Raw genomic sequence first — 26,441 nt, 5'->3', positions numbered from 1 at the left:
CTGGCTGGAGCTACATATCTAACAAAAATACAAATCCCAGAATTCCATAGCATTGAGCCATGGCAGTTAAAGTAGTGTTGAACAGCATTATTTCTGCAGTGCAGATTAGAGCATAAAAGGAAGAATAACTATACATGTTAACCAGACTTCAGCAAAAAACAAACAAACAAACATAGGCCTTGTAATTTTGTTGTTATGTGCCTTCAAGCCGACTCCTGTTTATGGCAACGCTATCTTAGTTTTCTTGGCAAAATTTAGTCAGAGACTGTTTGCAATTGCCTTCTGCAGAGAAAATCTGACTTGCACAAGGTCATGCAATGGGATTCCATGGCTGAGATCTGGTCTCCTGGAATGCTAGTCCAACACGCAAACCACTATACCACACTGACTCTCTAATTAAGTATCAATATATTTTAAATAAAGCTGTGCATCTCTGATTCATTTTACATTTGTTTAATCTTCCATTTCACACTACACATTTTTCTTTTTTTCTCTTTTTTGTCTTTTGGTTTTTGTCATCTGAGCCTATAATTTCTATTTTCATTCAGAAGTGGTAATGCCAGTATGATGGTTTTCTTTAGTTATAGTTTTGTTCTTTGGTAATGAATCCTTTTGGAGCCACATCTGTTGCGGTTTGGAAAAACATTGAGCTAGTTGCCCTGGAATGCCAATACTATGAACTTGCTGCAATCTGAGGTTGTTATATTGGAGCAAACTGCTACAGAATGAAGAAGGTGGGGCAACATTCATGGGTTAATTATGTGCCATTTGCCTTCTGCTGCAGTTTGCCAATTCTTGATCTACTGCTATTTCTTTATGCATCTTTCTGTACATTTGTTGCATGTGCACACACTTTTGTTGTGCCTCTGTCAGTCACAACGCCAGGCACCAAATTCCTTTTTGTATTTAGATGAAGAGCCAGGTTTCCCACAGCTCTTAGGCTAACTACTACATCATTCATTGGTTAATGTTTATTTCCTGCATCAGCAAACCAGGTCATCAGTTCTCAGAGTTAAAGCAGATCAAATATTGCACATAAGAAACAGGAGCTTATTAGACCAATAGGATAATATAACATTTATTTAAATGAAGCCTATTTCAGTTAATAAAAATGTGAACAATGACTGAACAGATGAATACAAACTATAGAAAAAATTGAAAATTAACATTATTTTTTCCCCATGGTGTTAGAATTTGCTCTTTGAATTTTTGAAATTGCCATTGCATTTTATACTAGTGACTTTATCACATGAGGCTATAAAAGCAGAATTTTAACAGGATAAAAGTGTCTTTGGCCAGTAAAGGTAAAGGTAGTCCCTTAACATAAATGTCTAGTTATAACCAATTGTAGGGGGCAGTGCTCATCTACGTTTCTAAACCAAAGAGCCAGTGTCATCCGAGGACTGCTCTGGTGGTCATGTGGCCAGCATGACTGCAACGAGCACTGTTACCGTCCCACTGAGAAGTGGCACCTATCTATCTACTTGCATTTGCATGCTTTCAAGCTGCTAGGTTGGCAGAAGCTGGGACTAGTGACAAGAGCTCACCTTATCATGCAGTACTCCAGCCTCGAAGTGGCAATCTTCCTATCTTCCAATCATCAGAACTGACATCTTAACCACTAAGCCACTGGATCTCCCATACTTATTTAAAAATGCCTTCTCCATCCTGCTGCCTCCATGCATTCCATTCGTTACTGTAGTGCACCTTTTCATCGATGGACAAAACCAGTAGGCTCTCAGGGGCTTTTCAAGCAGTGAAAATAATCCAAGATGAATCCAGGTTGAATCTTTGTTGTTCACATGCATCCTGAATGCATTCAATTCAGTTTTGGGGAAGGCTGCCAAAACCCCCATTTTTTCCCTGAGTTTTTAAAAAAAGATTTGCATTGCCATGGGTGTGAATAATGATCCAAATAGACTCTGGATTTAACCCTGCATGCCTGGCTTTATAGGACAGAAATTTAAAACAAAATGCAATTGCATAATTCAATGATATATTTAAATCTTTTAGTCCAAATCTCAAGTCAAGTCTCAAATTTCTACTTTCAAGTCTGAAACTGAGTCTCAAGTCCTTACAAGATATTTTCAAATAACGTCCCAAGTTGAGTCTCAAGTCTGGGAGCCAGCTTTAATGGATGTGTGTGTGGAAGCGGGGTGTGTTAAAATCTTCCAGTTGTTCTAGAAGCATAATCTTTACTTTATTAGCTCTGAGAATCTCCATTTGAAAAAAAGTTTCATATATAGAAAATTTGATAAGTTTTTAAAAACTCCCTCTTTTTTCAATGTTTCCAATACAGTTATATAAAATTATTGTAATTATGAAAGTATGCTGATGAAGTTTTTTCTTTTTTAAAAAAGTATGTACTCGAAAATCCACATCTCAAGTAACTGTTGATGAATAAATTGTTGAAAGACTTTATTGAAAGATCCGCTTGTGCTTTGAAATCTTACACTTTGTTTGGCTTTTGTTGCACATGTGTTTAACTGCTAAATTAAATGTCTTATGAAGCAAAAAATTCCAGCTCGCAAATACAAGTCTTTTGAAATTAGGTCCTTTGAGGATAGTTACAGATGATGTGTCTAAAAAATTATTCCTACTGCTAGTTATTATCCGTATTTGTTGTTTTTGTTATGTGCCACCAAGATGGCTTTGATTTATGTTAACCCCATGAATGAGAGACCTCAAAGACACCCTATTATTCATAAAGAATTGAAATCACTTTTAAAAGTTTAAGATTTCTTTCAGGCTGTTTAAATGACAAGTTCAATTTCCTATATATACATATAATCCAAGAAGTTTAAGGGCATGCTCTAGCCTCTGGACAGTGTATTTTGCTGCAATATTTTACTGGGGGACCTCACTTCTAGCATCGAATAGAAGATGTTGGAAAACAATAGGGAATGACCATTGCCCTCCTTGTGAACTTTCAGAGCTGTATGGCTGGACAGTCTTGAAAACCAGAAAGTGGACTACGGCTTATCCACTTCATCTGTTCTTATTTTCTCATGTGAAATGTGTTGGCAGCGAGATGAACCTCCGTGCATATATATATAGTCACGTGAAAAAAACTTGTTTGCATAAGGTGTTTGAGACACAAAGATTATGGATGCTGAAATTAATTTAACACATTTCCCATTGCATCTTTGTAAATTTCCAGGGTTCCCCCTCCCACCCCCCAATTTACTTTTACATATAAGGTGCTGTGTAATTGCTGTTTGAGCCTAGTAGTGCTACTTCACAACTGAGCTAAGTTTTTATGGATGAAAAAAAAATCTGCTTCATTGTTATGGATTCTCTGAGTCATACTTCAAATAGTCTGGCATTTACTAGACCTCCCCTTTGTGTGTTCTGGAGTGGATGCTGATGACAGAGCACAAAATACTGCCCAACATGTATTGAAACAGACACCGTCTTGACTTGATAATAAAACAGAGCTGAAATTAATGTGAGAGGAAATAATTTCAGATTCATTTAATCTGATATTGTTTGGACAGTTCTGTATTTATAAGTGATCCCCCCCCCCCCCCCCCAGTATTCCCAGCTATAGGGACTGATGTATTTATTGGCTTCATTGTTTAATGATGCCTTAAATTTCACTTTCAAAGTTTGTGTGGGGGTTTGAGTGTGTGTGTGTGTATTTCACACTATCTTTTCTAATGTAATATAGAATGTGCAAATGTTTCGAAATTCAAAACATTGCATTCACTACTGAACCACTGCCAATTCTGGAGTTTGTCAAATAAAAAGTGTATTATATTATTTCAGTTTTACATCACTGTTATTATTTATTGCCTGAAATTCACTGAGGTGGTTAATAGGGGCCCAAATGACTTGTTTAATGAAGTGAAGCTTTCTCCTTCATATTCTCCTTGATCCTGATAAATTTCCTTTCTTCTTTGTGGTCTCTGCGAATCATACAAATGGGTTGTACTGTGCAGCACTGCTTGGAAAACTTCTAGAATTACTGGGCAAAGTAAACTTTGCAACTTTTAGCAACTTTTTGGCGGTAGCTCCGCCCATCCCTTATAAGCCTCTTGCATTCCCGCTCTTTTCCCAGTTCCTTCTTTCTGCAGCGTTAGCTGCTTGGGGAACTTCGCTTCTGTTTTTTTCTTGCTTGTTCACTGGACTTTGACTTTGGACTGTTTTTGACAATTCTTGATCTGACCCCTCCGTGTACTCTTGACCATTTGGCGCGTTTTTGACTTCTCTTTGGATTTCGATTCGGCTCAACTATGTCTCTGGCACCGTTTAAAAAAATGCAATGTCTGTGGTGGTAAGATCCCCATTCAGGATCCCCACTCCTCCTGCCTCCTATGCCTCGGGGACACCCATAACTCCAAGGCTTGCCCCTTGTGTAAATCCATGAACCCACAGGACAGAAAAAATCGTGATTCTCATCTGATCATTGCCATCTACCAAGGAGTGCTCAAGCCGCAACAAGCCGCTTGGCCCGCTTCGGCACCGACACCGGCTTGGAGCTTGGACGCTATGCTGTCTGCTTTACAATCCAAGCCCTTTGAACCCATGGCCACAACGAACTTGAGACTATTGACTTGGAAGACTGTTTTCCTTGTGGCCATCATCTCTTCCTGCCGCACGGGTGAACTCTGTGCCCTGTGGAGGGACCAGTCCTTCCTTGTTTCATAAGGATAAGATTGTCCTCCGCACCGCTACCTAAGGTGATGTCTGCTTTTCACATGTGTCAAGACATTGTCCTACCTACCCTGGCTTCCAACCCAACCACTGACATCGAACACAGTTTGCACACCTTGGACTTTCGGAGGGCTTTGGCCTTCTATTTGGACAGAACTGTGGATTCGAACTGAAAAAGGGACTGCCTGTGACTGCGTAGAGGCTTTCAAAATGGGTGGCTGGCACCATCCACCTCTGATATGAACTGTTGGGCAGACCTCTCCTGGCCAGGGTTCGCTCCCATGTAACTAGGGCAGTAGTGGCATCCTCTGCACTTTTGTCTGTGGTCCCCTTGGAGGATGACTGTAAAGCTGTTGTTTGGTTCCAGCCCTTGACTTTCATCAAACATTACAGGCTGGACACCAGGGCCAAACGGGACGCAGCCTTTGGAAGGGTAGTGTTGGTTTCAGGGTTACACTGATTGCACTGCATTCTGTTTGCTTACATGTTTGAAATGAATGCTATTGTACTACATTCTATTGGTTTACATTCCTGAAATGAATGTCTTTGGCCAAATTGGCTGGGTTTACATCATTCATATGCAGGACCTAATGTGTTGTTCTCTACTTATGTCTTCAAACACATGTTTAAGTTTCCTTAACATATGTGCCTTGTGTCTTGCACTTCTTAAGTGCTATTTATTGAGGTACCCAAAAATGACTGACACAGTTTTTGGTTCAAACAATTTATTGTGATTAATAAACACACTTTTATTTGAACCTTGCTTGTGTTTCATGACATTCCCTCCGCAGCTGACCTAAACTTGTCAGTCTCAACCCATTTGTATGTATTCGCAGACGACCACTCGAAGAAATACTGTTACAGGTAAGCAACCTGTCCTTCTTTTCTTCTCCATTCAGTTGCAGAAAGAAAGAAAGAAAGTTAAGTAAGGCCTGGTTGAGTTTCTCTGTTAAGTCTGGTCACCCTGAGCTACAAAAAACAAGAATATAAATGCATATAATGTATATGTATATTCATGCTCCTTTGACAAGCTCAAAATTGAGGCTGGGATAGAGGACACGTCCTGGAAAAAGAGGACGCCTGGCCACTCTGACCTAAAAACATCCATATAAATGTAAATTCATCCTCTTTAGCCATGCTCAAAATGGAGGCTGAAATAGAGGACACAAGCTAAAACAACGAATATAAATGTATATGCAGTAATGTATATGTTTATTCATGCTCCATAGCCATGATCAAAATGGAGGGCATTGTGGAATTCCTCCTGGACAGAAGGCTGGAAAAGGAGGACGTATCTGGTCACCCTGAGCTAAAACCACGAATATAAATGTTAAATTGATGCTTCTTAGCCATGCTCAAAATGGAGGTGACAGTGGAAGTCCTGCTGGAGAGAAAGCTGGAATGGAGGACGTATCTTGGACAAAGAGGACATGTCTGATCACCCTGAGCTACAAAACACGAATATAAATACGTATAATGTATATGTAAATTCATGTTCCTTATCCATGCTCAAAATGGAGGACATTGTAGAACTCACCCTGGAGAGAAGGCTGAAATAGAGGATATATCCTGGAAAAGGAGGACGTGTCTGGTCACCCTGAGCTAAAAAAACCACGAATATAAATGTATATAATGCATATGTATATTCATGCTCCTAAGCCATTCTCGGAGATAGTGGAACTCCTCCTGGAGAGAAGGCTAAAATGGAGGACAGGTCCTGGAAAAGGAGGACTTCTGGTCGCCCTGACCTAAAACCACTCATAAAATGCAAACCCATGCTCTTTAGCCGTGCTCAAAATGGAGGAGAGAATGGAACCCCTCCTGGAGAGAAGCCTGGGATGGAGGAGGAGAGGTCCTGGCAAGGAGGCCGAGGGAGAGGAGGTGTGTGGCCACCAGTCGCCCTGAAGGAGGATTACTGTACTTCCTCCGCCTGAATAATAGGAACCGTTGCTCCAGAAACTAGAAACCTGGGTCTCCCTTTCTGCTGCTTCTGGGAAACTAATAATGAACTAAATCCGAGGCTGAGGAAAAGGAGGAGGAGGAGGAGGAGGAGGAGAGGAAGGGCCAGACTGAGGCTCTTATGGCTGGGTCTGAGGGGCTCTGCTGCCCGCCTCTTTCGTCCCCAGCAGAGAAGCCAGGCCCCCTTTTCCCCCTCATGGAGGAGGAGGAGGAGGAGGAGAAGGAGGCATGAGGAAGGCGAGGGAGCCATGCCACCATGGAGAGGAGGAAAGGCACCGCCGCCGGGAGCAGCGTGGTGCTGACAGGCTACCATTCCTACTCGCCCTCCTCCAGGCAGCAGCCCCAGGGCTTCCCGCCCGAAGGCCCCGACCCCCGCTCGCCCCTCAGGTACAAAGGCAAAGCCAGGGAGGAGGAGGAGGGTCAGGAGCGAAGACGGCAGCAGGACTATGGCAGCCCTTCGCCTCAGCCTGGGAGGACTGAGACCAGGCTGCCATTGTCTCTCAGCGCTGGGAGGGGGGTTGCGTCCACACTGGGGAAATATAACCCGCTTCCGTCCCGCTTTAACTGCCCTGGCTGGAGGAATTCTGGGATTGCTGTTATAGTTTATACTAGTCTTCTTCATCATGCTGTTCCTTTGCTTTTCAGGGATCTTTTCAGGAATCTTTTGAGACAGGGCTGAAAGAAAGAAGTGGGCAGAATAATAACAATAACAATAACAATAAGCTATATTTAGCAGGTACATTGCTAGACTTCAGTCTACTTCCTCAGGTGCATTTAGCACTAAATGTTGGCAGCAAGAGCTTTGCTGGACCTCAGTCTACTTCCTCAGGTGCATTTAGTGCTTTGCTAGACTTCAGTCTATTTCTTCAGGTGCATTTAGGGCTAAAAGGTGGCAGTATGAGCTTTGCTAGATTTTGGTCTATTTCCTCACATGCATTTAGGGCTAAAAGGTGGAAGCAGGAGCTTTGCTGGATTTCAGTCTACTTCCTCAGGTGCATTCAGGGCTAAAAGGTGGCAGTATGAGCTTTGCTAGGCTTCAGTCTCCTTCCTCGGGTGCATTTAGTGGAAAGCTAGGGACAGACAAACCTATGCCATTTGGGCTTTGAGAATATCAATTCAAATTCAAAATGCTTTTTTGCATATGGAAATGAAGGAGCAAGTACCTAAACAGGTATCTTTAGATACAGACTTACTTGATTAGCTACTTGCTACTTCATTTCCATAGGCAAAGGATTTTGAATTTGAATTGACATTCTCAAAGACCAAATGGCATATATTTGTCTGTCCCTGGTTTTCACTCCACCAAATGCATGTGAGGAAGTAGACTTAAGTCTAAAAAAGCTCATGCTGCCCACTTCTTTCTTTCAGCCCAGTCTCAAAGGTGCCACAAGATCTCTCTAAAAAAAAGCTGTAGCTTTGAATTGCTTTTCCTGTAATTCATTTCCTAAATTCAGAGTTGCAGATCTATTAAGTTAAAAGATGGTATATATTACTAGTCCAAAGGACTGGCTGAGGCTCATGACAATACTATGGCCCTAAAATACTATAAACTGTGGGCTGTGTTGTATCTCCATTTAGCAAAAACAAATGCTGGAAACTGTAGTTTTGTGAGGCATTGAGCCTTCTCCGTCAGAGAGCTCTGGTGATAGAACAAACTACAATTTCCCAGGATTCCCTTAGCACTGAGCCAGGGAGGTTGAAGCTGTCTCAAACTGGATTATTTCTGCAGTGTGTTTTGGACCATAGAAATGTCAATTCATGCTTCATTTAGCCACGCTCAGAATGGAGAACCTTTGGGAATTCCTCCTGGATAAAAGGTTGAAATGTAGGATGTAGAGTAGGTTGGAATGTAGGACAGCTCCTGGAAAAGGAGGACCAAGCCTGTTCACCCTGCTCAAAAGGTTCAGTTTAAAGTCTCTGGTGAGCTGAAGATCAAGTTTTGTTTGCTAACCAAGATTAGGCTGGAGATAACTGACTGAGAAATAAGGCATGAAGTGAGTCAGGCAATTAATTGGTCCCAATTGCTGATGAGATACGCAAGTTGCCAGTCAGAGAGAAAGAAAGCACTTAAATTAGGGGTAGGCAACCTGCGGCCTGTGGGCCGGATGTGGCCCGGCGAGACCTTGGGACCGGCCCCAGCCCAGTCCTGCCACCGATTGCCGCCAGGGCCTTTGGCCTCTCGCGCGCAGGGGCAAGGGTGGCAATTGTCTATAGAAGCCTCAGAACCATGCATTTATCTTAACATTTTTTTAAAAAATCAGCAAATTTTTTCACATGTCCTCCATTTTTTTAAAAAAAGTGTCCTCCATTTGAAAATGTTATCCTACATTTGTCCCGGTTTATTTTTTTTATTTAATTTTTTTAAAAAAATATTTAATTATTTATTTTTTGGCTTTGGCCCCCCAGTTGTCTGAGGGACAGCAACCCGGCCCCTGGCTCAAAAAGGTTGCCTACCCCTGACTTAAATTATATTTAGTATGTAGAGAGATCTTGTAGCACGTTTGAGACTTAACTGATAGAAAAAAGTTGGCAACATGAGCTTTCCTAGACTTAAGTCTACTTCCTATGATGCATTTAATTTATATTTAAACATTGGTGGCTGTCTTCTCACAGTGTATGGCTAGTTAAAGGTTAAGTCACGCTGAGTGGATTCAGAATTATTGTCTAGGGAAATGTGTACAGAACTGCAATCTAATAGACTCCCCACACTTGGGACAATGTAATCAGTTACCAACACAAACATTGTAGACACATATTATGCTGCCACTGTGTGCATTCAAGTCATTTTGTACTTATGGTGACCTTAAGGTGAACCATGGGGTTTTCTTGGCAAGATTTGTCCAGAGGAGGTTTTGCCATTGCCTTCCCCTGAAGCTGAGAGCATGTGACTTGCCCAAGGTCACTCAGTGGGTTTCATGGCCGAGCAGGGAATCAACCCCTGGTCTCCAGAGTCATAGTCCAATACTCAAACCATTACACTATTCTGGCTGTCATATCTGTATATAAAGTCTGTCTCATTCCACAGACAGGTAAAAATAATTGCTGCAGCAAACATTAGAAGATGCAAGATACTGATTACCTTATAAAATACTTAAGATGCTCAAGCTTACAAGTGGTCATTTGTAAGTGATTTCATCTAACCAGCAGCATTTTTTTTCCCTGAGGCAGGAATTTCACAATATTAGTGCACATCTTGGAGACATTCCTTACATTTGTCCCAGATAAATTTGCTGATAAAGGAAATTGTTTCAGTAATATCTACCCAGGCAACACCTTTGGTCTCAGTAAGGCTGACCTTTCTTCTAAATAAGAAGCTGATTTTAGCTGACTTCTGCAAATGATAGTACTATTTGTGAACATTTGTAATTTTATATAAAGCTTGGGGATTTTTCAGCCACAAAATTTTCTGCCTTTGGAGTTTTTTTGAAGTTAAAACACTTATAAGGGGGATATTAAAAATACAGAAGATAGAAACCCATGCCTGTATTTCACTTCTTAATATGTGAGAAAAATACATTTATTAACCTGATGTACCTCTATGGTTTTACTCTCAGATTTAAGAAGGACCGGTATATGTTTTATGGCAGCTATGTTATGATCAAACCACTCTTTAAGTGGCAGCTGTAATCCTGTGTCAGACAGTGTATGGATATAACAGAATATAACATCAGCACATTATCAGAGAGGATAATTTCAAATTTTTCCATGGGTTTTCTAAATTTTCTTTGGCATGTTGTCTCTGTTTTCTCTTTCTCTCCTGTAAAATGACATAATTGACCCACCTCTAAAATGGAATAGTTCACTAGTATTTTGTTTTACACTTAATTCGACAGTGGAACACACTCCCTCGGAGAGTGGTGGAGTCTCCTTCCTTGGAAGTCTTTAAACAGAGGCTGGATGGCCATCTGTCAGGGATGCTTTAATTGGGAGTTCCTGCATGACAGGGGGTTGGACTGGATGGCCTTTGGGGTCTCTTCCAACTCTATGATTCTATGATTCTAATTTACAATACATAAATTAAAGCTTCTTTAATTCAGGATTATACCTTGAGACTCAGTATTACCGTAAATACTCGACTATAAGTCGACCTCATATAAGTCGAGGTCAAGTTTTTGGGACCAAAATTGTGGATTTTGATACTACCCATGGATAAGTCGAGGGTAAAACTTAGGCACATGTAATGAACAAAGGATGTAAAGGACAAAGTAAAGAAAAACAATGCCAAAGAATTTACAAAATCCCAGCAGGCTTAAATATTTGTTATCATACTAAAGGCTGGATGGATGAGAGAGTAGAAAGTGGTCAGTGCTTCCAGGGCAGATTAAACTCATGCCTTCCATCATATATATATATATATATATATATACACACACACACACACACACACAGAGAGAGAGAGAGAGAGAGAGAGAGAGAGATACACACACACACACACACACACACACACTGTATTTTAAGTACTGTATTTTAATGTGTGTATATGAACATTAAAATACAGTACTTACATTGACCCATGGATAAGTCAACTCAGTTTTTTTTGGTCACTTTTTTAAGCTAAATTTCTAGACTTATTCATAAGTATATATAGTAAGAGTAATTTTATTATTTTTTGTGTGATTGTGCAGTATGTCATGGTGTTTAGGTACTTTGTAGACCCAAAGTTGGTTGGGAGAACAAAATGTATTAAATAAATAAATACTTTACATGACTACATACGTGACTGGCCTAGAACCCAAACTGGAATGGTTTATAGGGTGCGATGGATTGCTCTTTTAGTATGGTATCCAATAGGCAAAAAGACCAGGGAAAATCTGCAGCCTCCAGGTAAGAGAATGAGTCTTTGTTTGTATGTAGTCCTAAAATCAGCATTCTAACAATGTGCTAATAGGACCATGTGAACTCTGTCGATTTAGATTACTAAAAATCAATGTAACATTGACTCTAATAAAGCTTTGCCTTAGTACGAAGGAGATAAGTCTCATGCTTTGAGGGTCTGCTTGTTTATGACCCCAGTGTGTTCCTTGAATTGGCCAAATGGAAAGGCTGCAGTAAGGACAAGAAAGTGTGGTTTCTGTTGTCTCTTACATTGCCAACAGCTTGTATAAGTTGTTTTCTTTACTGTATGTTGACATATAGATGTTTTATTTATTTGACAACAGAACTTCCTTAGTTCGTTTAAACTAAGCCACAGAATTCCATTGATAAAAAAAATTGTTCAGTTAGAAGCAATCTCTGGAACATTGTGAAAGATGGCATACAACATTGCTTCTTAAGATATTTGGTGTTGGGAACTGGCAATTTTTCCCCTAGTATGGAAGTATCCTATAGACATCATCTATTGCTACTCTTACAAGAACTGCACTGGCTGCCAATACTTTTCTGGTCTGAATTTAAGGTGCTTGTGATGGCATTTAAAGTCCTAAATGGCTTGGGGCCTCAAGATTTGAGGAAATGCCTCTCCCCATATGCGCCTTTCCAAGGATTGAGATCAGATTCGGGGTCTGCTCCATACCCCACCATTGATGTCAATACACTGTGTTAAGACATGGGACAGGCCTTCTCTGCCATGGCACCCGGATTGTGGAATGCTCTCCCCCAGGAGGTTGACTGGCATTGATACTTTTGTCATTTTGGTGTTTGTCCAAGACTTTGGGCCTTATTCATTTAACCCAAGACTATTATATATAGTTTTAAAAACTTATTTTTTAAAAAATCTCTTTTTAACTCATTGTATTATTCAATATGTTTTTTGCTTATTTATAGTTTTTTACTGGTTTTAACCTGTTTTAATGCTATTTGTAAGACAACCTGCTATCTCCTAGAATCATAGAATCCTAGAGTAGAGAGGGGTATAAATAATTTAACAAAATAAATAAATGAATACTGGTACCATGTTTGTGCCTACTGGCTACAATTGTATCTTTCTTACCTGGAAATTCCAGAGTTTGGCAGGAGACAGCTGAAGGGCCAACATCAATTCACAGACCATCACTTTGCTTAGGACTGGTGCAGAGCACTTCAACAGAAAGGGGAATGGACAAAGTTTTCTTCCCTTCTCCCCAGTGAGACTCTCTCCTGGAACCCAGTACCATTTGCAAAAGGAAGGCAACCTTATGGTCACAAAAGAGTATTTTGAATCTAACACAATGGATTTAAAAGTATATTTCTGCTGCTCAGCTGAGACTTAAGTAGTCTTGCTTTGCATGCATCCAATAACAGTTTGAATCCCCCCCCATTCAATTCTAACCTCTTTAAACATGCTTGGAGTGAATACAAATAAACATTATTATCTACAGTTAATCTAGAAATAAAATGTCAAAACAGAGGTCCATTGGGAAATAACATGGATAACTTCTTTGAGAAGCTTCTCCAATTTTTAAAATGTACACACACATACACTCACAATTCATGAATGACTCTGCTTGTGAATTTGCCCACTTCTTGCAGCTGTCTGGTTGGAATAACTAGTTTTTACCATATGGACAGTCAGAAACTATCTGTGTTTCCAAAACATGCTGTGGAAATAGGTTGTATTACCTTTGTGGCCCAATGGAATGCAGGATGCATGAAAGCAAATGTACTGACAGGTTTAGCAATGCCTTTAAAAGGCTGTGTTTTACTCCATATTCCTTTTACTGCTTCAAATTCTTTTCAGTATATTTTGTTCTCACAATTTTCTTATTCTTCATTCCCAGTACAGTGGTACCCCGGGATACGAATGCGCCGCCTTACGAAATTTCCGGGTTACGAAAAAAATCTACTTAAAAAAACTGTTCCGCGTTACGAAAGTTTTTTCGGGTTACGAAAAAACTTTTGGTGCTTTTCGGCGCTATTTCGCACCAAATCGCGGCTTTTCCCCATTAGCGCCTATGGCTTTTCGGCTTGCGAAAGCCTTTCGGGTTACGAAAGCGGCGGCGGAACGAATTATTTTCGTAACCCGGGGTACCACTGTATTCATTAAATCACACTGTAGTCACTGCAGCATGCTCATTTTTTGTTTTATTAAGATAGTAGTATTCGTGGAATTTGATTGTCCTGTGACTGTTTTGGTCAGGCAGATGAAAATTTTATATGAAATCATGTGAATAATTTGACAGGTATGCTGCCAAATATTACAGTATAAGCCATACTGTTAACTAGCATATTATTAAAAACTAAGATTTGCTTTCATGAGGAAGCAAACTGTTTTGTGTATCAGCAGAGGCAATGTTCAGTTTTAATAGTAGTGAATAATTTATAACATAAACATTTAACATAAACTAAGCTCATATGTTTGGAAACATAAAGCTCCTTCCCGTATTCTTTTTCTGGATGACCATGAACAAGAGACCTGTTGGAGTTCCCCAGGGCTCTGTTCTGGGTCCCCTTCTGTTTTCTCTCTACACACTGTCCTTAGGTAAACTCATCAGCTCTTTTGGTTTTTCCTACCATCTGTATGCCGATGACACCCAGTTGTATCTTTCCGCCCCTGACCTTTCTCCAAGGCTTGAACAGCAAGTTTCGTCTTGCCTCACAGCTGTCTCGCAGTGGATGTGTCATCAGTGTTTGAAGCTCAACATGTCCAAGACGGAGCTTCTTGTCTTTCCTCCTAAGTCCACCCTTCAACACTCCTTTTCTGTCTCTGTGGGCAACATTTCTGTTCAACCAGTCCAGCACGCCCGCAGTCTTGGTTTTATCTTTGATTCTTCTCTGTCGTGTATCCCTCAGATCCAGACCACAGCCAAGGCTTGTAGATTCTTTCTATACAATATTGCCAAAATCCGACCATATCTCTCCGCCTCTACTGCCAAGATCCTGGTCCATGCCCTAGTGATCTCACGACTTGATTACTGTAATGTCCTCCTGGCTGGGCTTCCTCTTTCTCACCTCCGTCCTTTAATCTCTGTCCAGCATTCAGCTGCACGCATTTTCACATCCGCCCACCACTCTGACCACATCTCTCCTGTGTTGGCATCCCTTCACTGGCTCCCCCTCCCCTTCCACATTCAGTATAAGCTCCTGCTGTCGACATTTAAAGCCCTCCATGGGCTGGCCCCTCCTTACTTATCAGACCTTCTTTCTCCTCACCTTCCCAACAGGGCCCTCCGCTCTGATAGTCAAGGTCTACTGTCTCAGCCCAGGATTTCCTCTGCCCCATCCCGGATTCACCCCTTTTCACTCGCTGCCCCTCACTCCTGGAACCTTCTTCCCCCACAAACAAGAGCCATCACTTCCTTAACCAGCTTCAAAACGGAGTTGAAAACCATCCTGTTCAGAGAAGCCTTCCCAGGCATTGCATAATTGTCGCTTACTATTTGATGTTCTTTTGTTGCCTGTTTATTGAACCATGTCCTGTATTGCTATGTACTGTATATGTATTATCCTACTTGAGAGTATGTATTTTCCCTGGAAGAAGATTAACCATCCATTATGAAGCCAAGCCCTCCCTCCAGTCCATCTGCTTTGGTCCAGGCCTCGGAGGTAGAGAGGAACTGCTGGACCTCTTACCCTTTCCCTCCACCACTCCCTTCTCCTTCTGTGTCATGTCTTTTTAGATTGTAAGCCCGAGGGCTGGGAACCGTCTAACTAAAAAGACTGCATGTACAGCACTGTGTAAATTTACAGTGCTTCATAAATAAAGGTTAATAATAATAATAATAATAATAACAATCAACCACAATGTAATTGTGTCTGAACCCTAATATGTGATTAAACATTACGGTGATTTATTTTAAAAGTCGGATCACACTGACTGCTTTCAAAAAAATCATAATTAAGAGTAATGAAATCACTGTGCATCTATAATGTGTATCAGCTACCAATAGTATCCAAATTTACCGTGAAGTAGACATTTACATTCAGTCCAAGCCTATCAGATTACTGAAGGTAAATAATGAAACAGGAAAAAACTGTGTAGCAGTGTGCCAGAATCAGATTGCATAGAAGTTTTTTGGAGGACCAAATGTCCTGGAATTGGGCACTCCATCCAGGATAAAGATTTGGACACATGTAGATGTCAACAAGCTGAAGGTTTTTTCTCTCTGAATGCCTGCATGTTAGAAGTTGATAAGTTAGAATGGAGCTTCAGAAACAAGGTCATGCTATTGATATTTGTAATGTAACAAGGGTTTTGGTTTGTTTTATCTTTACTTATTTCTGTCGTATCCTTCTTCCAAGTCTGGGATGCAGAAGAGTTTAATCTTTTGAATTGTCAGTATATCTGTCTCTTCTTGACAATGGGTAGAGATCACTATAGAAGATTTACAAAATAATACAACAATTATTGGAATACAGGGAGTTGATTTGGAGTTGCTTTTGAGAATCTTTTTGCCAGAGGCATAATCCTCTGTCTTAATAACTCAAGGTAGGCAGCCCTTGAGGGGAGGCATACACCAGAAGACTATGGTGATGGCTAGACTGAAGATCGGTCTTGTTAAATTCAAGATCCTTCGTATATGATTAAAACCCCATGACTGGACACTGTTCAGTACAGAGCATGTATTTTGACCACATCAAATATCTGGACATACATCTACTTAAAAACTTGTCCAGACTTTTTTAAAATGAATTATGAACCCCTTTACCACTTAGTAAAACAGACTTTTAAGTTGGTGTAAACAGCCTCAATGGTGATGGTGTAGAATAAGTGAAATGTTTTATTCTATTTTTACCTTATTTTATTTCCTGTGAGAATCCTCCCAATATGGGATTCTCTCATAGGTGCTCACATAGATTAAAACAAAATGCAAATACAGCATACATCTGAAAAACAATAATGTCAATAAAACAGTTTAAAACAAGTGAATAAGCTGTCCAGGTCAAAACAGCATTAATTATAACTAGATGTAAAAATTTGAAACACAACAAAACAAAAAAGTATAACACGCACCCTTAAGAGACCTTTCTACAGTAATCTGTTAATAACCAAAACTCTTTCTGTTTTTTTTTTTTTTTACAAAAGGTATTTTCCTGTTGGCAAAAGGAGGGTTAGAAAGGGACCACCCTACATGGCTCGGCAAGACACCCATGCAGTACTGCAGTGCCGCAGAAACAGTGGGTGAGGTAACAGCAACAGGTCAGATCCGGGATACTCTGGGCTCACCCTAGAGAATCCTGGCCAGTGCAGACAAGAGTGATTTAGAGTAGGTTTGCACTGGCCGCAAAAGGAGCACAAAAAAGCGCTCCCTGCTTTTGGTCCATTCCAGATGTCCGCCATGGCCGGCCTCGAGACCACTGTGTTTGGTTGCTGCAGTCTTGTGCCACTCAGGGTACACTCATGGCTGAAGCAGCCAGAGGCACCCACCTGTTTGAAGCCAATGTGGTTTCAAATGCATCAAGTGCTGCTACCTTGTATAGTCCACCCAGCCTAGCACCCAGGATGGAGCCTCTGGGCTCCAAAACTCAAGCCTCAGCTTTGGCTCTGGCTCCCTCCAGCCAATGGGGCTCTGGGGCTGGAGGAGCCAGAGCCAGGGCTTTGGAGCTCAGAGACTGTCCCAGGTGCTGCAACTGGGGACAGGGCTCCAAAACTCAAGCCCCACCCCAGCTCCGGCTGACTGGGCAGCAGACTCCCCCCCCCCAAAGTCAAGCCAGGGCAAAAAGGAAGAAGTTAAGGATGGGGGGGGGGGGGAAGGAAGGAGGGTGGAGGAAAGGGGGCAAGGGACCTTTGTCCCCAATGGTGGCGCTAGCCATTTGCAGATGTTCAAATCCGCAGATGGCAAGTCTAAATCCACGGATAAGGAGATCTCACTATAATATTGTCCCCCTTTGAAATATTGGTAGCACATTATACAGCAAAGCCTAAGAAAGTGATTTCCCTTATATACAGGATTGAAATATATGCAGGCTTAGGAGTACTGTGATAGAAAGATTGGGGTACAGTCCTCACATATGTTGAATTCTTGTCTGTATAAAGAAAACAACCCATGGCCTGTTACAGACAGGCCAAAATAAAGCTGCTTCGAGTCACTTTGGAGGTATGGTATTTCAATGATGCATGCGCCCTAAGAGTCCAAAAGCCACACGAAAGCCACACTCCAGTCCTAAGGACTGGAGTACAGCTTTGGTGTGGCTTTTGGACTCTTAGGAATCATGCATCATTGAAATACCATACCTCCAAAGTGACTCGAAGCAGCTTTATTTTGGCCTGTCTGTAACAGGCCAAAGAGATCAATTTCAGATGGAGTTCAGGAAAGCATGGTGGAATCACTCTATGGGTGGCATCTGACATTTATTAAAGTGGCTAGCATTGATTCATGGTCTCTTGATTCCTGAAGGGGACATAAGGACCTAGGCATCTGTTTCATACATCTTGGCCTGTAATAACCAAGTTCTAGCTTTCAAATGAAACAAATGAGAACAGTTAGAAATCAGTCACTTATCCTGAGCCTTGAACTGGCATAATTAAACATGTATATTGACAATTTAGAAGATCTCTATCACAGAGATCTTACATTCCAGTGAGTTGTAGCAAATCTAGAAATGCAAAAAGATCTAGGAAATATATTGGTAGATTCCTGGTTTTTAAAGGTTTGCCTTGGCTAGTATACCTGCCACATCTGAATTGTGAAGGGCCTTGCAGATGCAGAGACATTTAATGCCACTTGCTAGTGGTTATTTGTCTGTCCTGAATAACAGTCAAATGTATATTCAAACTCTAGCAACACATAAGTCATTGTGGCTCAAATCTTCAAAAGGACAGTGATTTTCTTTTGCTGGTTGTTTGCACTGTTACTGTGTGGAAATTCATTTTGTTATACTTGTGTGGTCCTTCCTGTTTCTGTTTTGGTTTTCTTTTTGTTGTTAAAATAAAATCTTGAAAAAAATAAATAAATACAAGCCACAGTTCCTTAGAAATGGAAGTGAACTCTTCTGATCTCCCTGTGGCTATAAAGGAAAAGTAAGGGAAGGTCATGAGTGTGGGGGGAGGCTGCCATCATTCTCATTTTCATGGTTGATAGTTATTATAACATCTGAGACTGCCTGTGTTAATAGTCTTCATTTTGCTGCTTATAAAATTTATGTATAACCATACACCATATTTTTTTTTTATTATAAATGTGTTTTCTGTTGTGGCGTGTTTGCAGGAAATGTCAAAATATGTTTCATAAATTTTTATGAAGTCCATTGACTATTCTGATCTTCAACCACATGGTCTTTATTTGGAAACCTAAGTTCTTTCCAGGCTGAACACCCACAGCTACAAAATTTCATTGAAGCATTTTAATGTTTTCAGTTAGGATGTGGTCATTTTGCTCTTTCACATTAAATAAATTTTTTAGCTTCCAGCAGTTATTTTTCCTGTTACTCCTTGAATTTCTAATAGCTTAATTTTCTTAGTTTGCTGTTCTTCTGCACCATGTTTCCCTGAAACAGGTACTGTATGACTTGAGCACAATTCAGAAGAACAGAAGGGAGATGTTAAAAATGTATTTTTGGCAATCTTATAGTGTTACTTCATAGTTCCTGGCAAGATTTCCTGGGGGCAATAGGATGAAGCATATCTTATTTTTCACATATCTCTGTAAAGAAATCTTCCCTCTCAAACCTCCTCCACATGACACTGCCTTTTCCACTGGAGTCAGATTAAGTTACATGCAGGATTTGAACATTTAAAAGTTAGCTATATGTAGCTCTTTCTGAAACACTGTAGAAAGTATAGTGACACTGCCACTAATTTTCCACCAGTTTACTAGTTAATATATACTACCGTATTTTCCGACGTATAAGATGACATTTTGACCCTCTAAAATTGGGTCAAAAGTCGGGGGTCGTCTTATACGCCGGGTTGAGCCTGGCAGCCCAGCGGCCCGACGTGCGCACGCTCGGCCACCAGCTTCTCAGGTCTCCGAAGGCCTGGGAAATCAGCAGCCCCGCGCTGGCTTCTAAGTGGCCTTCGGAGGCCCCTTGAAGCTGTCGCGCATGCTCTGGGGGCTGCTGGCTTCTCAGGCCTCTGGAGGCCTGGGAAGCCGTCAGCCTCACGCCAGCTTCTGAGGGGCCTTCGGAGGCCCCTTGAAGCCGGCGCATGCGCTCTCAGGGCTGCCGGCCTCTCAGGCCTGCAGAGGCCTGGGAAGCCGGCGCACGCATGCTCAGCCACTGGCTTCTCAGGTCTCCACAGGCCTGGGAAGCCAGCAGCCCCGAGCCAGCTTCTAAGGGGCCTTCGGAGGCCCCTTGAAGCCGGTGTGTGCGCTCTCGAGGCTGCCGGCTTCTCAGGCCTTCTTAGCCCTGCATCGGCTTCTAAGGGGCCTTCGGAGGCCCCTTGAAGCCGGCGTGCACGGCCGGCTGCCGGCTTCTGAGGAAGAGGGATAGCCTTATATGATGAGTATATGCTAAACTCTATATTTTTATTTTAGAAAATTGGGGTCATCTTATATGCCCGGTTGTCTTATACGCCCCAAAATACGGTACATTCCAAGCTGCTTAGCAGTTCAGCCTAAAATTTCAAACAGTCTTGTAGCTAACAAGGCAGGTGCCTTGAAAACACAGGTGAAGATAAGGAAGTTTGATGTAGCAAAATTCAGATTAAAAAAAAATTATATTTATTTATTTATTTTAATTTTTATCTTGCCTTTCTCCCAAAGTGGGACCCGAGGCGGCGAACAACATATATAAAATATAACAATTTAAATTGTGCGATTAAAATTGTATAAATATAAAAAATTACAAATATAAAATTTAAAATATACAAAGTTAAAATTTATTTATTTAATCCAGAGAATAAATTCCAGAGAGAAATTGAGGAGAGGGGATAGAAGAAGAAAAAAATAAGTAATAAACCCTTATTATTATTAGGAGATATTTAAATTAGAGGACAGACGCTGGACTGTATAAGAGTCTGTGGGAAAGCAAAACTTGGATAAGAAAGGGGACAGAGCTGCTTTCTCAAGGTGCAGCTGTGTTTTTATCCACTCACATCCCAAATTCCATGTCTTCTGACTAGACTTTTCCTTATCACTAAAATGCACTATATGGCACAGGGTTTGTACATTGCACTACTTCTCTTTTTACTACTGAGAAAAAGCATCTCTTTGTTTCAGAGCAATAATATTGTTGGGTCTTATCAGGGCACAGAACCACTGAAAGCATGCACATCTCTTTTCTGTTCAATTGACTTGTACCATTCATCTAGTTTTTCCAAGTCTAGTTACCTCATTCAGTAATCCAAAAGATCTAGGTCAAGAAATATCTGCCCTCTTCCAAAGGGAAAGTGTCAGTCATCCTACATAGGAACCAGACTAATGTAAATTCATAGTCTTTGTTCCCAGTTCTCCAGAACCCCAAAACAGGATCTGAATTGCAGATGTCAGCAGCCAAGTGTCTTGGAAATTCAAATGTTCTAGCAGCTTCTGAATGTTGTTTTCAATGTTGAATGTCTGTCCATTTATCTTTTGTTTAGTCTGTTTTACGTAGGCAGCAGAAAAGCATTTTTGGCAAGTAATAGCATATATAGAAATGGAGAATGAGTGCAACACAGTTACATTTAGAAAAAAAAGGAGCACCCTCTTTCCTCCTGTAATGGCAGATTTACATCACATTGTTAAAAATGTTTATTCACAAGTAGTTTCCAGGAGATGAATGTGTTTTGTTTCTTCATACGTCTAGAATTGCAATTTTGGGTTGGAGAATACAGCTATAGCAAGGTTGATTTCCCCCAACCACCTGCATGACTTCAGGACTTGCTTAAATAATTAGCTTTGCATGCATACATTCTCAGCCATCTGAACTTTTATCATGAAGGTTCACATTCATTTCTTCTTTACCTTTAAATCTTGTCATACATACTCAGCTATTATATGAAGTTTCTAATATTAAGTTGGTAAAACATTGTTTTGACCACACACACACACGAGTAACTTCATGTGAAATAGAACTGAGTGTCCTAATGACCTTGAGCAAGCAGTGAAATATGGCTACTAAAGCTAATAGAGTCTTCAACAGCAGAACACAGATAATTGTTCCAATCTACTCTGTGCTACTCAGGTCACATTTGGAGCACAAAATTCAATTCTGGACCTCCTAAAATAACTTTAAAATTTCCGTTCCAAACAATTGAAATATTACTTCAAAGTGCATTGGTACAAAATAGTTCAGGGGCTGCTGTACAACAAACCACCAGTTTTGCATACTGATGTAGCTTATGCTGAAATGTAGAAACTAATGACTCTCTGACATAGGAAGCACAAGGATCTTGTGCTGATGGTCTGGCAGAAGGGCTGATTCACTTGTCCCTAAAATTTATATTTATAAACAAAAAAAATTATCAAAACCCTTTTGTCAAGATGCTGTATAAACAATCTTAACTATTTTTGATGTTTATCTCATTGTACTGTCAACTTCCTTGGAGGAGGAAAATGCAATAAAACAAAACACCTCTTTCAAGCACTTCTTTCAAAAATATCTGACCGTTTTGGAGGGCATAGACCAGTTTTTCCCAACCTAGTGTCCTCCAGAGCTGAAGCTACAGTTCCCATCATTCCCAGCTAGCATTGACAACTAGAGAATACTGGACTGAGGAGGATGACATAGAAAATAGTTGAACTCAGTATTGTTAATGTTCCACCAACTTTCTAAAATAGAATTGGGTGAACTTAGTTGGTAGGTAAAGATCACATCTTGTTTGTGCATGTGTATTTTTCAGAGTTGAATTTAAGAGCCATTTTCCAACAAGAATTTAAAAACCCATTTAAACATATTGCTACAAGCTATTATTAAACTATACAGGAGGTAATGCATATAAATAAAGCAGACAATAGTAAACTCACTTTTTCCTGTCCGCTTAAGAAACATCTACAACATATCCTTTGAGACTCTCACTAAGGAATGCAATATTTATAGTCTGTAGAATTTCATGTTATGGTTGAAACTGGAGTTGGCTTCTCTGGTTACCTTAGCATGGTGTCCCTGCTGATTTCCCTGGTGCTTTCATACGCAGAACTTATGGGAAACATCTGGCACTGTCTTTTTTATCAGCTTGTTTGGTTGAACATTTGGCCAGCTGCCCTCTATTCATTTTAACAATGTCACTTACAGCACACTGTTTAAATGATGCTTGAAGTTGCCTGCAAAAAGAAAACAAAAGATGGACTCATCAGATGGTTAGGTTGCCCATCAAGATCTCCAATGAATGTATCTACCATTCATTATTACAGGAATTTTCTTACAAGGGAGATCTGAGTCACAGCTTTGATACTGCAACTTTTTGTTTTATATAGGTGCAAGACAGACCGCCAAGAAACGGTGGTCTGCCAGTGCCCGTTTTTGCTCCTCAGGGACAGTGCAGCCCCTAGAAGGAAATTCTGGGTTCTTTGTCCGATGCCGCAGTGACGTCATGAGTGTGCCAGTGGTGCATTCATGACGTAAGCGATGTGTGGCGCTGTGGGGATGCTGCACAGTGTTTACATCACAATGGTGGTGCCCATGTACATGGAGCACCGCCATTGTTACGCTGATGCCACGTACTAGAGCTGTGGGGCGTGCAGTTGCTCCGCCCCCAGGCAACCCTACTACGTGTCCAGGCTGGCGCAAAGCACCAGTCTGGATCAGCCCATAGTAAGGAATGTATAGCACAGTAAAGTACAGTGGACCCTTGTCATACGTTGGGGTTTGGTTCCAAGATCTCCCGTATATAACAAAATCCGTGTATGCTCAAGTCCCATTAAATATAATGACATAGCAAAATGGTGTCCCTTATAAAAAAATGGAAAATCAAAGTTTGATATTTGAAATTTATACTTTTTTTTGAACATTTTCAAACCTTGTATGCTTGAATCTGTGTATAAAAAATCCGTGTATAGGGCCAACTGTAGTGTCAGAATTTCTTTTGAGCACTTAATGCAGAGTCTCCAGAGGTTTTTGGACCACCCAAAAGTTTCAACCAGCATAGCTAGAATAGAGTTGTGATCTAACAGCACCTTAGGGGAAAGGGACATATCCCAACCCTTATACAGTATATTTGTTTTATATGCTGTCTTTCTCCTAGGTTGGGTTCTACACCGGCTTCGATAACAACAAATTTAAAACATCCACAAAATGTTTTAAAACCAGTTTAAAACACCACATTAAAACACTATAAAATTGGTTTAAAATCATACAGAAGTTAAAAACAGAAAAAACATACACCTGTATTAAGAACCTACCAACTTAAGCATTAAAAGACTTGCTTAAATAAAGATGTTTTGCTTGCGGGCAAAGGAAAGCAGAGAGGGGCCAGCCTAGCCTTTCACAGAAGGGGGATTTGGAGCAGCCACCAAGACGATTCTCTCTTGTGTCCTCACCAAGTAAACTTGTGATGGTAGTGGGATCAAGAAAAAGCCTGATCATCTTAAAGCTCTGGCAGGCTAATATGGATAAATATGTGGAGGTATAAGGAGTTTAGTGCCACAAGAACAAGATATAGAGTTTGGGGAGAGTGCAAGAGGCTATAGCAACCTAGGAAACTCAGCAAATGTCATTCCCCCAACTTTCCACAACAAGGCGTAAATTCTGAGACTAAGCCGCTGTTCCTGATAAAGGGAGCAATATTAAAATTTATGTACTGTTTACATTTCTTTTGTCTCAATTTAATGTAGGTAATATTCTCTGAAAAGAAAAAAAAAGGCTGGATTCTACTGTGATAAGTAACATTTAGTAATTTAGAATGAAACTGCTTCCATGAGGAACATGCCCAAAGCCCTTTTATTTTGTTATTGATAAGCAGAATAGTTACCTAGCCTCAATTTACCCCACAACATTGTTTAGTCAAAGAAGACTGGTAAACTAAACTAAACAGAAAAGTTATTTATATACCCTTATGTATAAATACCCTAAAGACACCAGATCTTCTCTGATCTTAGAAGCAGTGTCAGTCCGAGTTAGTATTTGGATATAAGACCGCCAATGAATACCAAGTGCTGTAAGCTATATTTCAGAGGAAGAAACTGGTAAAACAACCTCTGAGTATACTTTGCCCAAGAAAACTCTATGAAATTCATGGAGTTGCCACAAGTCAACAGCTCCATCAGGGCTAACCTGAAGGAAGAGACTCCTCCCTCCATAACTGTCATCCTCCGGCCTGCGAGGGAGTTGAACAAGCAGGCCCAGCTCCATCAGGGCTAGCTTGAAGAAGAAGAGCCCCTCTCCAGTCCATCTGCCTTGGTCCAGGCCTCAGAGGGAGAGAACAACCACTGGACCTCATCCCCTTTCCCTCCACCATTCCCTTTTCCTTTTGTGTCGTGTCTTTTAGATTGTAAGCCTGAGGGCAGGGAACTGTCTAATTAAAAATAATAATTGTAAGCCGCTCTGATAGCCATTAGGGCTGAAGGGTGGGTATAAATACCATAAACAAACAAACAAACAAACTTGAAGACCCATATTCACACCTGCTTGGAAATATGTGGAGGACATAGTGAAGTTGAATTTTTGGAATTTTGAATAAATTAGTTTTTGAAAAGTGGCTTGGAAAGTGGAATTATTTTATACTTCTGTTCTACTTGCTGCAACGTATATAAAATATAATAATAAAATTGTTGTGACAATTCATGACACTAATGAAATAAAGCAGATAGGTAATAAATCTGAAATTGTGGAACAGCTACCTGTAGATTGTATTTTTCCACATTGACTGTATTTTTCCCCACTAAAACTGTCATTCTTCCAACTATTTTTAATGTAACCTTTGTAACAAAAACCCTGTTTTTATAGCATTGTAAAACAAATCATAATTCCAAATGTCAGGCAGTGATTGAAATATTTGGATACTCTCATCTAGCCTCTTTTGAACCTGCTTTTGGGGGATTTTTCCACCTCTGTATTTACTTCTGAATACCAGGCAAGGTACCAAATCAAATTTGGTACAGCAAAGACAGGCTAACAAAAATTACACATATTTGGATATTGGGGAATGCGATTTGTTTGGTTTCATTCCCTTACAAATAAATTAAAGAAATCTAGCTTCACACTATACAGCTTGTATGGATATCTGATTAGCTATGATGGTAGTTTTTATTTTCTGATATGTCTGTTTCCATTTAGTGGAAAAAAAGATAGAGGAAAGTATCTTTCAAAGCGAAATGGTAAAAATTAAGAAATTTAACAACCATGTGAAAATGTAGAGGAAATTAATCGTCAAAGAGAACTCCTAAGGGCTAGGAAATGTAATTTACAGGAAAAGTTCCTGTAAGTGGTTTTAGTTGCTAGCTCTTTCAGGAAAAGCAGCTGTGGGTTTTAAGTGCATTAATCAATGAATCCACTTTTAGCTTCATACATTGGATTTAGTTTCGAAAAAGCAAGAATGCATGAGCGCTCCCAAACAAGTTATTTTATTGTTTAATTGCCTTATCTCAACATTTTAGGAAGTGACCAGATACCACTGTCTTTTATTTATATCTGCTTTTCCTCTTCTCCTCCTCCTATTTTTCTGATTCCTAGTTGTCTTATTTCTTGACTGCAGTCTCCATTCTGATTAATGTTTGATCCAGAGTACAGAGAATCTTTTAACTGTTTCTGTTTCCTCACTGTCTAGGTTGAATTTCTGTAGATCCTCTGTGGTCATTATTTTTGTTTTCTTTATGTTCAGCAGGTCTCCCATTGCACTTTCTTCTTTGACCTTCTTTAGTAATTGTTCCAAGTCTGTGCTGTTTGCATAGTGTCATCTGCATATCTAAGATTGCTGAAGTCCTTCCAGCTATCTTCACTCCCCCTTCTAATTCTAAACATGCTCTTTGTATGATATTTTCTGCATACAAAATGAACAAGTAGGGTGATAAAATGCTCCTCTGGTCTGCTGGAGGCAGCAACTATATATGACCAATTTTGGTTGGAGTGGATGAAAATGCCCCAGTGCCTCTGCACATCTCTGCTCTTGTTGCCACTCA

The 26,441-nt window shown here is 40.4% G+C and overlaps 1 protein-coding gene across 2 annotated transcripts in view; it reads left to right on the top strand.

Moving 5' to 3' along the window:
• The first annotated feature begins 6,725 nt into the window (after window positions 1-6,725).
• The window catches only part of ARHGAP28 (Rho GTPase activating protein 28), a 93,723-nt gene continuing 74,007 nt past the window's right edge, over window positions 6,726-26,441 (top strand). For both annotated transcript variants that reach the window (XM_089517072.1, XM_089517071.1), the window contains exon 1: window positions 6,726-7,002. In XM_089517072.1, the coding sequence (XP_089373198.1) occupies window positions 6,872-7,002 (131 nt within the window). In that variant the 5' untranslated portion in view covers window positions 6,726-6,871. The remainder of the gene's footprint in view (window positions 7,003-26,441) is intronic.

The sequence above is a fragment of the Sceloporus occidentalis genome, unplaced genomic scaffold (assembly GCF_023333645.1).
Source record: "Sceloporus occidentalis isolate IW3139 unplaced genomic scaffold, rSceOcc1.0.p SCAF_3, whole genome shotgun sequence".
NCBI lineage: Eukaryota > Metazoa > Chordata > Lepidosauria > Squamata > Phrynosomatidae > Sceloporus > Sceloporus occidentalis.
Note: the sequence above shows the minus strand (reverse complement) of the source record. Positions and strands in the feature narration are given on the sequence as shown.